At 40.6% G+C, this 15,460-nt stretch overlaps 2 protein-coding genes across 2 annotated transcripts; one reads left to right on the top strand and one right to left on the bottom strand.

Annotated features, from left to right (window-relative positions):
• Nucleotides 1-832: 832 nt before the first annotated feature.
• ppig (peptidylprolyl isomerase G (cyclophilin G)) lies at nt 833-7,457 on the bottom strand. Its single transcript, XM_083922083.1, has 13 exons — nt 7,378-7,457; nt 6,593-6,676; nt 5,497-5,571; nt 5,288-5,395; nt 4,979-5,023; nt 4,803-4,890; nt 4,674-4,703; nt 4,425-4,564; nt 4,100-4,277; nt 3,833-4,021; nt 3,648-3,738; nt 3,340-3,479; nt 833-2,856 (listed from the first exon to the last, which is right to left on the bottom strand). The coding sequence occupies exons 2-13, from the start codon at nt 6,651-6,653 to the stop codon at nt 1,812-1,814; spliced, it is 2,190 nt and encodes a 729-aa protein (XP_083778209.1). The 5' UTR covers nt 6,654-6,676; nt 7,378-7,457; the 3' UTR covers nt 833-1,811.
• A 1,639-nt stretch (nt 7,458-9,096) lies between these two features.
• Nucleotides 9,097-15,266, top strand: fastkd1 (FAST kinase domains 1; the record flags this gene model as incomplete). Its single annotated transcript, XM_083921556.1, has 14 exons — nt 9,097-9,431; nt 9,524-9,592; nt 10,555-10,680; nt 10,775-11,173; nt 11,263-11,373; nt 11,930-12,061; nt 12,147-12,633; nt 13,137-13,251; nt 13,327-13,455; nt 13,593-13,724; nt 13,806-13,919; nt 14,705-14,849; nt 14,947-15,061; nt 15,171-15,266. The coding sequence occupies 14 exons, from the start codon at nt 9,097-9,099 to the stop codon at nt 15,264-15,266; spliced, it is 2,505 nt and encodes an 834-aa protein (XP_083777682.1).
• Between the last annotated feature and the right edge of the window lie 194 nt (nt 15,267-15,460).

Here is a 15,460-nt window from a genome sequence, read left to right as displayed (position 1 = left end):
GGCTGTGTCTGAAATCACTCCCTTACTCACTCACTCACTACTCTGTTTTTAAATAGACAGTCAATAGCGTGCTGTATAGTGAACAGTACGTTGGGATTTTGGACACTTATGAAGTCATAACATGTGTCATCACTTATACAGTAGGTGTGATGTTGCAGGATATTCATATTTAGAAAATGCGACATGTTTCATTGTTGGATTAAAATCGTTTTCATAGGTCGTCACATCATTTCTTGTCTTCTCACTTATAAAAGGCATTAAATATACTTTCAAAAAGCTTCCTCCATGAGACAGGGCCTATTTTTTTTTTTTATCCCATTGTTGAGACTCTTGAGAGCAAGCTAGTACACGGTACACTTTGGTAAATTGGGAGTGATTTTGGACACAATCAGAAACGAAGTGCTCATTAGGTTCATTATGGAGAATGATGTGTGCTTTAGGCAATGTTCTCAAAACGTTCTCTGAATGTTGTTACTTATGTGATGGTCCATACATTCTGTACAGAGATGTGAGTGCATTACTGACACGATTGTTTGAAATGAACATTGTGCATCAACTACCCCTGAGCAGAAAATGACTCTTCTGGGCTAAAAATACAGACTCTAGTTAAACTCTGAACCAAGCAATTAATCACCACTGCAGTTCATTGAACACTGGATGACAAAATGTTAACACTAGAGTGTATATTTCCTGTAATAATTGGATCACTTCACTGATGACTGTAGTTTTGGATGCTAATAATGTTTGGGCCTCCAGTAGATGTATTGTATTTGTCACAGCATTAGCAGAATATTAAAACAACTGATTCAAATCAAAGTTGAGTCATTTAATTAATTCTACACATCAGCTGAGCTCTTAAAATCAACTTGCACAACACAAATTACACAAACTGATTTCATGTAGTACTTACAGCATCACATTGGGGTTTTTTCTCTGTTCAAAAAACAAACCAGAGGTATCTCAAACTGGTTCACAAATAGGATTACAGTTCAAGGTCATGGATGTTCATATTCAATCTAACAACGACAGGGATAAGCATGCAAGAAATGAAGAGTGTTCTTTCAGATTGATTGTTGTAGTAAAAATAATTTGACAAGTAAACATCAGACATTTACCAAACTTTAGAGACAGTCCTTATCCCCAAAACAAACTGAATTAAATAAACAAATTTCAGGAGAAAATGTCCCCGGGGGGAATAGACATTACAGTAAAATCAGTTTGAAGTTGCATCTTTTAAAAAGTCAAAACATAATTTACCAAAGAATCCAAAACAATACTAAAAAACAGCCTTCGACCGGACCTTCTCTGGTCATGTACAATTAAAAGAACGCCTGGTATTTACTGCTAATGCAGTACATGCTGTAGATGAGAAGTCTTCTCTAAACTGACCGTGCGGCTTCAGCTACCCATCAACGGTGTCATGGGACAGATCCACAAACATAAACATATCTATGTCCACTACTTCCATTCAGTGCCAGAGTTACGTCCATAGTTCAGCCACAGCTCGCGTGATGCGACAGTCTGCAAGTACAGCGGTGAAGTGGGATTCGCACAGTTCTTGGTCTGGCTTTTGTGAGCGTGTCTGTCCTCCAAGTATCTTTTTTGTAAGGGACTTTTTTTTTTTTTTTTTTTTTAACAATCATGCGAGCATTGGCTGAATGGTGCGGTGGAATTGTATGCACTGAACGAGGAATGTGAATAAGTCCCACTCTAGATGGAAAGCTGATGCTGCATACTACATGAGTAGTGGGTATCAAATAGGGGCACACTTCAAAACTCCCAATCTATTCCTTTAGGATATCATTACAGGCTCAGTCACTGTCGGAGCTTGAGCTTTTATTCCTCTTGCTGTCGGTGCGGTCTTTGCCCTTTGTACTATCAGGTCTTGGTTTGGTCGGGCTTCTTCGGTCTTTAGATCTGGAGGTTCTATTTGCTTCTCTCCGATTAGAATCTGGGCTCTTCCGACTCTTCCTTTTCTCGCTTCTATCGCTCTCAGAGCTGCTGCTGCTACGTCTCCTCCTCTGGTTGGCAGATTCTCTGTCTCTGTCTCGTCTATGAGATGAACGATCTTTGCTGTGGTCTCTTTTATTACTCTGGCTTCTGGAACGTCTGCCTCTGTGCGAGTCTCTCGGCTTATTTCTGTCTGGACTTCTTGTTTGATGTTCCTTATCCCTGGATGTTCCTCGCTTATTCTCCCTTTCCTGGCTCCTACTCCGTTCTCTGGCCCTCTCTCGGTTCTTTCCCCCTTTTTCTTCTTTGTCTTTTGACACTGCAGGTCTGCCCTTCTCCCTGTTCCTACTGCTTGATCTGTGCCCATCTTCTTCAGTTGGTCTATCCTTACTTTGTGACTTTGTCCTAGTACTCTCACCATTTCTTCCTTTGCTATCCTCTTTATCAAACTCATGACCCTTATTTCTCTGTTTATTGTGATCAGACTCTGACTCCTTTTCTTTCTTATTAGCATTTCGGTCTTTGCTCCTTGAGCGACCTCTTCTGTCATCATCTTTGTGCTTGTGACTCTTCTCTCTGCTCTTTGACCTCCGACTCTTCTCTCTGCTTTTTGACCTCCTACTCTTCTCTCTGCTTTTTGACCTCCTACTCTTCTCTCTGCTTTTTGACCTCCTACTCTTCTCTCTGCTTTTACTGCGGCTTTGAGATTTATCTCTTTTCTTTGCCTTGTGTTTGCTATGCTTCTCATCCTTCTCGACAGTGTCCTCTTCTTTGCTTTTGGATCTGTGTGACCGAGTTTTCTTGTCTTTTTTACCCTCAGCTGTGTGTTCATGCTTTGTGTCGGAGGTCCGTCTTTCTCTTCTTGGAGCTTTGGCAGCCTCATCCGTGGCCTCACTCATGTCACCTCTGTAAAAGAAGAACAGTGTAAATGTCCCCTTCAGAACATCAGGCAACACTCTGGAGCTTCATGACAGCGTTCAATAATGTTCTGAGCTAATACTTTTGTTTGAGAGACATATAATCAAAAGTTTAGAACATCTTTGGTATTTGCTTATATAATACAGCTTCTTGTTTAATGACACAGGTTAGCCTTGAAATATAAACAGCCTCTGTATTTCATCCACAACTTATATCTGTGAACATTTTAGGTACTTAACTAAATTTCCTTGTTTTATGTCAAACATCACATACACACATCACTGCCAGGCACACTAAAATAATGTTAACTGTATGTGCCAGTTTGATTTCAAATTAAGCTAAGGCTTCTGAGTGGCAGAATACAATTAAAATTTAAACCCAAGGCCCAATTTTAATGTCTTGTTTTTATTTTATATTTGTGAATTGTACTTTAAAAATACTGTTTTATGAGTCAAAGTGAGGTTATCTTACTTGTCACCCTTGATCCAGCGCTCTGAGGTGACTGCCCTCATCCTCTGACGCTGTATCTCTTGACGCCAGTGTGGGGGGGTTTCACTGCGTCGAAAACGATCTCTGGACCTTGAACGAGAGCGGGAGGGAGTCCGATAGCGCTGGACAGGAGGAATGACAAACCACTTATTTGCAAAAATTAAACTAAAATGTCCGTCACTATCTTATAAAAGCATTGACATATTCAAATCTCATAAGACACAATAAGAATTATGACAAAGAAGAAAAAAATGTTAGCTGAGCTCTTCACATTGATGCAGTGCACCTACCCGTGGACCCCTGCCTTTTATCTTCCTCCCTGATCGTGTCATCACAAGTCTTCTGGTATATGATGACTGAGAATTATATGTCATGCCAGTACTAGAGAGGGAAAAAAAAGGCATAAAAATTAACAGACAATGGCATTATTATGTTTGGATATTTGTCACAACAGCCACTTGTCAAGCAGACTGACTTTTCTCTTCTTGGCCTTTCATCTTTATGTGGCTGATCCTTTTCAGCCTCGTCTTTTGGCTTCTGGACCACCTGGGGACTTCTCCTCATGAGAAATCGATTCTCTGGGATGGGTGGAATTTCTTCAGGACGTACAGTAGATGAAACCAACTCCTCTTGTTCTTTCTCTTCGGCACTTTCAGCCTCTGACCTAGGAAATCATTACAGCTCAGAATAAAGACACTAGGTACTGTTTACACTGTAGACAGAGAAAAAATAAATTAGGTACTTTGTCTTTTCCTTCTTCTTCTGTTTCTTTTTTAGCTTTTTCGCCTTCTTTTTCTTCTTCTTCTTAGATTCCTTCTCCGATTCCTCAGAATCAGAAGATTCGGATGAGCTCTTAGAGTCGCTGGAGCTACTGCTGGAGCTAGAAGAGACCCGCTCTCTCTTCTTTTCATCTTTCTTTGCTGCAAACATTTAACAGTCTGTTAGAAGCACTGCTTTAAAAAACTCAAAACCTGCATCAGCTTTGCAGCAGACAAATGTCTTGATGTTTATATCTTACTTTGAAAGTATAGAAAATGTTTCACACAAACACTCACACACACACAAACCTTTAGATTTAGGGACGAGCTCGCCACAGTTCATAACTTTCACGTCAGCGTACGGTCTGCTATTAGGATCTGTTTTCTGGTTCTCCATGGTTTGAACGACCTCTTGGCCAGAAATCACATGACCAAAAACCACATGGACACTGAGAAAATACAATTGTGTTGAGCCTTAGCTGTTTTGATCTGAGCATATTATTGTGTATATTGTGCATAATGCAATACAAGTTTCGGATGCAATCAAGCAGCACTTACCCATCCAGATGTGGTGAGGGTTTTGTTGTTCTAATGTGTGACAGAAAAAAAGAGCATATTATTATTTGTATAACTAAAGGATGACAGAATGAAGCAATAATGTATCAAATATATAGTAATAGTGCTTACATGAAAAACTGTGATCCATTTGTATCTTTGCCTCTATTGGCCATAGACAGCAGGTAGTCCTTGTTATGTTTAACCGCAAAACTCTCATCTGGGGGAAAAGGACAAGATTGTACTGCCATCTTGAAGCCAACGTCCGTTTGGATAACAACTGACAGCTCTGACTGCGGCCTCTTTACCTTCAAAAAAGCCTCCATAGATGGATTCACCTCCTCTTCCATTACCTACGATGTCAGAAAAGGAGTAAAAACATAAGAAAGGGATCTGCTGCAAGAAATAGATGTGTTAAAAATTCTGCTCATTGATGGTTATTCTAATACGTTTGGTTTGGTTGATGTTAAGCTTTTTCAATGTTTTCATTACAAATTGCTGACACGTTACTTACAGTCATTAACTATATATTCAAAGTCTTTAAATATTTTGACTTAAACCATAGGTGGTCTAAAGCGAAGTGCATTATTCACACCCTTTCAACCCTGTTAACTCACCTTCGCTGAAGTCTCCTCCCTGAATCATGAAGTCTTTTACAACTCGATGGAACAGACATCCTTTGTAGTGCAGGGGTTTCATAGTTCCTTTACCAACGCCCTTTTCACCTGAATGAAACCACAGTCAATTTTCAGTAACTAATATTAAACTGTGCCATGAAGTAAAAAAGTTAATAGGCATATTTTTGTGGAGAAAATGCATAAGTTACCTGTGCAGAGGCATCTGAAGTTTTCACAAGTTTTGGGACAGATGTCTGAAAACAATTCAACCACAACTCTGCCGACTGTGAGGAAAGAGCATCGTTAGTTTTGTTTACTGCAATGCCGAAAGATCTTCAAAGGTCACTGCAATAGGTACATGTATGAGTCAACTATTATGGGTTTCTCTAAGGCCGATGCCAATCTTTAGAAATCAGGGCAGCCGATGGCCAATCTTTATTTTTTCCCTCCATCTGATAGAATATAACAGTTTAATAATAACAAATGATACAAATAATTAAGGGATTAGATCTCTCAGCCACTGTAGTAACTACTAAAATACAAAAAACAACAAAATTACAAGGTGAGTATTTTATTATTTATATTTAAGTAACGTATTCTTGAATTCCATTACTATATAATAAATGTTGAACAGAAAACACCCACAAATTATTGAGGGAATTTAGGGAAATGTTTATAGTAACCTAAGGTACATGATAGTTACTAGAAGTAATACTCCAGTGCTTAAATCATTTTAAGCATCTTCCCAAAACTGTCCTGAAGCATGTTTGTGTTTGTTTGTGACACTGTCACAAGGCAAACGGCCGCAAATCTAAGTGATTTAAAGATAAATAATAGTAATCATAATAACAACTACTTTGTTTACTAATATTACATGCCCTAAGTGTGCAGACATGGTTGATGAGCGCACACTAAACCAAGCAGATGTGCTTGCATTATAATCGGCTTGACCTGCTCATGTGATGGCTGATGCAGATTATTTAAAATAAGCAAAAATCTATTAATCAGTCTACCTCTATACACGTAGCTAAAAGATATCCTTCTGAAAACGTTCGGTCCATCCCATTTATATCAAGGATGGTAGACTAAATAATAGAAACCGTTTTTATACAATACAATTCAACAACAGCACAATTTATACCCTCCAAAATGACCATTAAGTTGAATCAGCAACACCTCTCTAAAACAGTTGCGACAGTATGACATACAGTAGATAACACTAATTACAGGTCCACATTATCACGTAGCTGTAATTAACTAATAATGAGAGTAAGTAAGCAGACAGAAAGTTAAGGTATTTCTTACCGAGCACATTACTGATGCCAATGTCAAGGAAGCACCGAGTTCTCTGAGCCTTGATCCCCATGATCACCTCGACTGATCAAACACCTTAAAATGAGAAACACAAAGATTATTTAGCTCTTAATAACTTCCCATCAGATTTAACTAGAACGATTTATAGAGAGTCCCGGAAGGATACATTCACTTTTCACTCTGTTTATTTTTCATGAAATACACACACTGGCCTGAAAAACACACATGCACAAACAGGTCCTATATACAGGCATTAATGGAAGAGACGTCAGCTCGAGCGGGCAGCCCCATGAGGAAGAGCCCAGAGCAGTTTTTAGAGGTTCGATGTCTTGCTCAATGGCACGTCGGCAATGCCCAGCTGAGCTAATGCGACCCCGTATTATTATTTTAAATAACTAGTGAATAATGCAAAACAAGTTATTAAGTTATTAGCTTCAAAATTGTCTCACGAAACAACATGACCGATACAAACACAGTTTACGATGCTAGCTAATGTTCGTCTGTGTCTATGTTGTAACGAGTTTCAAGTATCACTTGACCTGTGGAGCATATTTCGAAGATACATGTTTGTGTTTTACAATCACAAATGCTCACACACTTACGGTTTCTCACACACGGATACCCTAACGGTAGGCCTGGTGTTAGCATTAGCAGCCTAGCCTCGGCTAGACAACATGCAGATGTTCTTCTACGTGACGTTAAACCACACAATTTCGACATATTTAACTACACACACATATGGCCAAGACGTGGTTGATTAAAAAAAAGCACATCACCTGGAAACACAAGGATATCACAGCTCTCACAAACGACGAACATTAAGTTTCATTCAGTGTTGGGCTCACTTATTTTCCAAAGATGGCGCGGCGGGGGGACGTAACGTCTTTCAAGAATCGTGCGCCAGTTGACGCAGCCGGTCACGTAGCTGAGGAAACACCGCGAGACTTTGTGACCCGACCCTGTTCTGTCAGGCACAGCTCCCGAACAAGCCGCATCCACATGACTTAATGTATGTCCATTCAGTGATTCATCTTTATTAACCAAGTAAGGATATGGGATCAAGTGTTTCTACATTGCGTACAAATTGTCGTTTTAGCTCCCGAATAGCATAAAAAAAAACGTTTGCCCAACTGTTGTTACCAGGGGAAACAGGAACCTGCAAGGCAAGGCAAGTTTATTTGTATAGCACAATTCAACAAAAAGGTAATTCAAAGTGCTTTACATAAAACATTAAAAGCATTGGAAAGAAACGCATATACAATTACATATGAAAACAATGGACAAGTCAAATTATTAAAATTGTAAAGTGGATTTATATTTTACATCAGTGATACAGAATGATGACACCTTAATGAACCCACCAGGACAACTTTTTACTTCTTTTTTTTTTATAATTAAATTATTTATTTCTTCATGTTTTAACCATACAGTTATTTTCACACACAAAAAACATATATTTCTGTATTTGTTGACAAGAACAGAAAGAGACAAAATTAAAAAACTTTAATGTGGAGGCCTGCAGAAGGACTCTCCCGAACTCACCAGTTATAAATAAAAGTATAAAAAAATACAGGAATAAATAAATACATGTATAAATAAAATAATAAATAAATCAATGATTTACATTTATTTATACATTTTTGCTCACCTAGATGTATTTATTTCTGTATATCTGTGTCCATATGTCAATGGTAGGAGGTCCCATTCATTAATGCATTTATTCATTTATTTATTCCTGTATTAATTAATACATTTATTCATGCATGTATTTATTTACTTTTTGAGACTTAAGTCATGTTAAGTCCTCCTTAGCTCCCGACCTCACCAGTATGCGCGAGCTGCTGCCTGAAAGGTAAAACCCAGGGTTCAAAAAGCCCTTCAAAGATTATGTCACTGGCTACGGAAGTAGTATAGCACGCATGCACACACACGCTGGGTAGTTTTGACTTTGAATGAGATATTCCGATGTCATTTTGCATTTTCGCTACACATATAATGTTTGAATCTCTGTAATCTACGGAAACATATCCACCAATCCAGCTGGCAGGGGTTTATCTCGCGTTCATTGTGATTGTTTCCATGTGCACGTGAATACAGCGTTACTAAACTGAACTTAGCTCTTGGTTGCTCCCTTCAGTGTGATGGTAAAGTCATATGGACTCTGTGAATGGGACTGTCTGTGAGATGAAACCGCCTGAACCTGAGGTAAGCATGTCACATTGAGCGAACTTCTGTCATTGTCCTGCAAATGTCAGTGCACACAATTGAACTTATAATCAAACATATTGTTTTGTATCAAAGGATACAGTGATACAGGTTGAAATAATGGGTTTCTTTTGTGTTTTTCTTCAGTTTACACAGGTTCCTGAATGAGTACCTACATATGCGACCACCAGACTGTGGTTTTGTGGGTTTGACATTGAGGTGCACACACAGTGGGGGGACACAGTAATGATGGTATAATGAAGACCCCCAGTGCATATTTAATTTAAGTGATGTTTCGGCTCAGGGGTGTGAATTCCTTCCTTCGGAGGCACCTCCACCGGGGCGTGGTGAACAGAGACCAGGTTCTGGAGCAGCTGTGTGTCTGCTCTGCTGAAGACCAGGTGTTTGATGTGGTGGGGAAGAACAAGGCCAAGCTCACGGTGAGCCATGTCAGCAGAGCTGTGGGGATGCTGTGGCAGTTTCAGAAGGAGAAGCCACAAATGCTGAGGACCGTATACCTCATTAAAAACCACCCGCAGTTCTTGACTCTCCGGGTGTTGGCAGAGAACAAAATCGCTCTTATGGATGATTCTACGTTGGTCGACACCCTTTACAGCTTCCTCAGGTACTACAAGATATCAACAATCAGTTTATGTGTTACATATTCGGATTATAATATAGTAATTATAACATACTGTATTATTGTCTGTCTTTTAGGTTGGATGTGGATCCACATGACACTCTCGTTCAGCAGTTAGTTTCAGAAGCATGGCTCAGAATAGACAGGTACGATTGCATTACATTGTTTTGAGTTGATGGTTACGTACACGCCACAAACACCCGTTCACGCACACATTCATACATTGATGTCACAGGCTGCCGTGAAATGTGTCACCTGCTCATCATGATCTAATGTAATTGTCATTCACACCCTCACCTATGGTCATGAAGGCTGGGTCATGACTGAAAGGATGAGGTCGCGGGTACAAGTGGCAGAAATGGGTTTTCTCAGGAGGGTGGCTGGGGTCTCCCGTAGAGATAGGGTGAGAAGCCATTCGTGAGGAACTCGCAGTAGAGTCGCTGCTCTTTTTGCATTGAAAGGAGCCAGTCGAGGTGGTTTGGACATCTGGTAAAGATTCCTCCTGAGCGTCCCCCCTCAGGCACGTCCAGCTGGGAGGAGGCCTCGGGGAAGACCCAGGACTAGGGGGAGAGATTATATCTCCACACTGGCCTGGGAATGCCTCAGGATCCCCTAGTTAGAGCTGGTAACTGGGCCTGGGAAAGGGAAGTTTGGTGTAGAGCTGCTGCCCACTGAGACCCGACCCCAGGTAAGCGGTTTAGCCACAGGCTTTGGGGGCAATTTGCAGTTCGCATCTTCTGATTAGTGGACGTCGGCCTGCTCTACTTCCTGAGCCACAGCCGCCCCTAACCCCTTCTAAACTTTTTTTTTTTTTTTATCATTTTCATTACTTAACAATCTCCTAATAAAAAGTGGGAAATGTGCATCATAGTCTCTCAGATGATTAAGGTGATTGTCTTGTTCCTACCTACAGTCCTAAACTCAAATATAAAATATATAATGATATACAATAGAGAGAATAGAGAGCAGCAGGTGTCCACATCAGAGAAGTGTTTGATATTTCTGTTTATAAGATACTAAAAAGCTAAATTAGGATAAGAATTGTTGGATTGATCATCTTATTGTCTTAGCACTAATGCAATGTTACACAAATTTGGATTTTTTACAGGTTTCCCATGGCATCCCTATCCAAGTTTTCCATTTGTTTAAGTGATCAGCAGCTTCAACACAGTCCTCTAATGGGCCACATCACCAATATTGTGGATCAGAGGCTGGCATCCATTGATGATGCCAGGTTGGTCATGAGACGGATATGATCAAATAACAAACATATAATCAAACATTAGTACCTGATATTGTGTATTGACTATCTAGTCATGTTTCCTCAGAATCTTATCTACACTGATGATCAGCATGTCGTCCCTGGTGTCTCCCCGGCTTCGGGACGCCCTCCTCAGCAGGGCAGACTCTCTTCTGGACATCATGGATCCCTCAAGTCACAACAGCCCGCGGAGAGTGTTGCAGTTCCTGCGCAATACCAAGCACCCTTACAGGCCTCTGGTGGAGAAGTGCAACAAGCTCATCTTGGGCACTATTCCCAAGCTGGATGCAGAAAATATCAGCATCATAATGGGGCTGTATCAGTCCCTGCAGTTCAACAACTGGGACTTCCGGCTGGCCGTGAAACAAAGACTAGCAGAACTGATTGATTCAAGCACCGAGCCTTTCTCCTTCACCAAACTGTTTGTAGCTCTGGCTCCGATGGCCAATCAGGAGATCAGAGACGGGTTTGTATTATCAATGGAGGGATCTATGAGTGGAAATCCAACCGTTTACAGCATTTCTTGTGTCTCACACATGGTTCAATCCCTCTCAGGTTGGAGAAGACTGCCCTTCTGTTGGCGGACGAGCTCAGTGCACATCAGGCTCTGGCTGTAGCTGAAGCTCTGGAAGAGATTCAGAGCAGGAATCTTAGCTTACTGAACAAGTGAGTTCATATATTATAGCATTTAGCTTTATAAGTTGAGCGAATTCCAACTCACTGCAGATATATTATTACAATATACATTATATATATACTGTATAGTACTGGAATCAATGACAAAAGAATTTTGAGGTAGAGGTACGGCTCTTTTAGGAGCTTTTCTGGTGCTTTTGATCACGTCATGTGATCTCCCTTCACAGTTGAAGTTATGAAATTGTGGATGTTTCAATCTTTCAGAGCACTTTTAAGGACCTCTTGTTCATGTTTTCTTATCGGGTCAAGATTGAAAATGAATTCTTAACGATGGAAACAGGCACTAGTTGATAAAATCTCACCACAAGGGCCATTCATTCAAGTTATTTAGGTCGCCCATCAGAGAGCTCTGTCGAGTTTATTTTTCAATTGTAAAATCTCCCACTCATCTTGTTCACAATTCTTTAACATCTAATTTCAGGGATCCTTTGTCATAAAGTTGTGTATTTTATTTAATATGTGTGAAAAGGCAAATCTCTACAGACATGTTTGAAATATAATTTAAATTTCTTGTAAAATTCTCCAGAATTGCATCAGTAGTCCAAAGGAACCTTCATGCGTACAGGCCTGTGGAGATAGCCAGAATCACCCAAGCCTTTTTCCTGCTGCAGTACCAGAACCCTGAACTCTTCACTAAACTAAGAGGCATTTTGGTGAAGTAAGTGTTCATTTGAGCTAAGGAGGACATGTTGTTCAACTCTTTGACTGAATAAAACAAAGACTGTTTACCCTCTATCTTCCAGATTTTTGCAGCGCAGCTTCTTCCCCTACGAAGTGACCATGTTGACCCGTATTCTGTCCATGCTGCCCTGCCCGCGGCTTGACGATGGCGTGATCTCACGGGTGGAAGCGGTGGTGAACCAGTGCGGTCTCAACGACCTCAACACCCTTTCTTTGGCCATTTCCAAGTGGGTGCGTAATGATCCCTCTTACCACCACAACACCCCCAGCAAGTACGTCCGTCTGCTGCAGATCCTGAACCGCTGTGGGCTCGAGAGGCTGCAAACGGCCGACCGGCTAGACTTGGTGCTGGATGAGCTGAAGTACATTTCGGGCGAGTGGTTTGAGGAAATGCTGCTGGAAGAGACAATGGCAATGCTGAAGAGGATGATGGATCAAATAAATTGGACAAATGTGCCCGAGTTGGCCCTCTTCCTAACAAGAATAAATCACCTCTGCCCTCCCCTGATGGATCGGATCGCCAGCGTGGTCATTAAAGACATTGACAAGGTGCCCTAAGAGACATCACAATATGTTCAAGGGATAGTTCAGATTTTTTGAAGGGGGGTTGTGAGGTACTTATGCATAGTCATTGTATTACCGACAGTAGATTGCCGTTGAAATGCCCCAGTTTGGAGACGCAGGCAGGAGGAAAGACATGGAAGCTAAGCGATATACCACTATGGACCAGGGCAGCAGAAAAACACATTTAGCCATCCACTGTAGGTCTGGGCTCGACAGTAACAGGTGCCAGCCAACGAAAACCAAATGTTTTGTTTCTATATGTCAAATTTTCATTATTAGACTTATGTATAACTGCGTAGTAACTTAAAGGGTCTGCACACAGAACGTTAATGTAGCAGCAAACAAATTATTCATGAACAAATTAATTGAAGTGAACTGACTATGGATCAGTACCTCAACCCCTCCTCCAAAAAATCGGAACTATCCCTTTAAGTCTGGAATAATTAAAAATGTATATTAAGTGTCCCTTTCCCTGGATAATTTTTCAGATTCATCACTCGGCAACATATGCCACCCTGCTGCCATTCACTGTCCTGAATTATGATCCTGTACAAGCAGACGAGTTGTACGATGTTTGTATTCAGCGCTTCACTCCACATATGAGTAAGTCAATCAGTTTACACTTGTTTTTTTTGTTTATCAAGCTTCTACTGACACCTTTCTTTCTTGTGTTTGTAGGCTCCTTTGAACCACATCTGCTAGTTCTCCTGGCATACACTTTGGCTGTGGCCGACTGTTTCCCCGAGGAACTAGTCAGAGAAATCTTCAGTATAGACTTTCTGGGAAAGCTGGACGCTCAACTAGAAAGTATGCTCCATACTTTGCTCGCAAATGTGTTTAAAATATAATTGTTAGTATGCATCTGTATTCAAATATTCATGTAGAGACGTAAGCACTTCACACTTCAATAGGACCAATGTCCCTGTTGCCCTTACTTCTTACAGCTCTACCCGATAGCCTCAACATGCGCACCAGACTGCGCCTCATGGAGCTCAATCGTGCCGTGTGTCTCGAGTGTCCTGAGTTTCAGGTGCCGTGGTTTCATGAGCGCTACTGCCAGCAGTTGCAAAAGACAGGTAAAAAATATGGACAGAGAAACAAATTTCTAGTTTAGTCGGGAAAAAGGGGAATTAAGTAAATCTATAATGTTTTTTCAGGAAATGCTGCTTTGAGTGCCGTGCAACAGCAGATCCACAAAATGCTCGGGGAGGTTCTCGGTGGCATTAACTGTGTTCGAGTTGCAGTTGTTACTCCATATTTTTACACCATAGGTGAGTAATATTTAGGAACTTTTGTATCGATATGTTAAACACTCATTTGAGGATGTTTTATCACACCTTTTGTATTTGAATCTGAAAAAGTAAAAGGAGCTCATGCACTCAGGGGTGCCACTAGGAATTTAGGGCCCCTCAAATATTACTAATACTAGTACTAATATTCATTGGGCACCCAGTCACAGGCCTGCCAACACTGTGAAAAATTTAAAGTTAAAGAAGGGCGAAATGTTGACCCAGGGTAAGGCAAGTTTGTTTGTATAGCACATTTCAACAACAAGGTAATTCAAAGGGCTTTACATAGATGATTTAAAGGACAGGTTCATTTCCCCCATTCACAGACTTCACCCACCTTTCTTTGCGAAAAGTTTTTTGTTTTTGAAAACATGATTTGAGGACAGGAGCGAACCATTTCAAGAAATACAGAGGGGGGGGGAGGGGGGGGTTGAGAAGTGCAGAGAGGCTCTCTTCTTTGTGGGGAAAAAAGAATGGAGAAAAAAACGAAACATTTTTCTAAAAATATTCCAGAATTGATGATGGGTGAATCATTTAAAGTGGGAAAAGTTTTTTTTTTTAGGGCCCCTGTCAGTCACGGGCCCTTGGAATCGTCCTACCTTTTTACCCTCCTTACGGCGCCCTTCCTTGCAATACATCAAAGTCAGTTTATACGTACGAATCTCAATTTATAACTCAAAACACAAGCTTTTCCTTGCACTCTTCCAAAAAGGAAGGGAGAGTGTCGGATGGAAGTGTAATGTGACAATGTTTTCTCTCTTTTTCAGACTTTGAATGCATTCTGGACAAACACCTGCAGCCGTTGCCCTACAGCGAGCCCAGCACACTGCAAATCTCTGACAGAGGGAAGGTTCACTGGGGGACGAGCTCAGTGGAAAACATAAGGGATGAGCTGCCACCTGGAGCTCAGCGGTAGGTATATATCAGGAAACAACCTGAATAATATAGAGATGAATAACTAGACCACTTTGAAAAGAGGTTTGACTTCCTGTTTTTACTTGTCAATCAGAGTTGCTGTGAACTTTCTTGATTCAAAGTCCTTCTGCAAGAACTCTCACCATATGAAAGGTGAAGTCCTGATGAGAAAAAGACACATTGAAATTCTGGGATTTCGTGTGGTTCAGGTGAGAAGACATCATTTAAGATCGCATGTGGTGTCGTATATATCTCTAATGCTGAATCATTTAATGTCAGTGACAATCAGACAGTGAAATCTTTTTCTTTTTTTTACAGATCCCTCACTTTGAATGGAACTCTATGGAGCTTTCAACACCGAATGCCTGGAAGGAATATCTAAAGAAGAAGATCTTTAGAGAGCTTTCTTCTTGAGGGGCTTATTTATTGAACAGTGAACGTAATGTTGCATTTGACGCTTTGAGAATTTTCTGGATGAACGACAAGTTGTGAAAACATTCATATACATCAAGTGCTCCTTATTTTTAGTTACTGAGCGTAAAGTTGACATGAATCTACCTCTTTCATGTTAAGTGCGATTGTGTATTATGTGCTTTTGTATTGAATAG

This window comes from Echiichthys vipera (genome assembly GCF_963691815.1).
Source record: "Echiichthys vipera genome assembly, chromosome: 10".
In the NCBI taxonomy this organism is placed as follows: domain Eukaryota; kingdom Metazoa; phylum Chordata; class Actinopteri; order Perciformes; family Trachinidae; genus Echiichthys; species Echiichthys vipera.
The sequence above is the reverse complement of the archived record's forward strand: the minus strand, read 5'-3'. Positions and strand labels throughout refer to the sequence as shown.

Coding starts and splice junctions, on each gene's coding strand:
- ppig (XM_083922083.1), bottom strand. CDS start 6,653: ATGGGGATCAAGGCTCAGAGAACTCGGTGCTTCCTTGACATTGGCATC. Junction 5,572..6,592: donor TGGCATCAGTAATGTGCTCG/GTAAGAAATACC, acceptor CTTTCCTCACAG/TCGGCAGAGTTGTGGTTGAA. Junction 5,396..5,496: donor CTTCAGATGCCTCTGCACAG/GTAACTTATGCA, acceptor GGTTTCATTCAG/GTGAAAAGGGCGTTGGTAAA.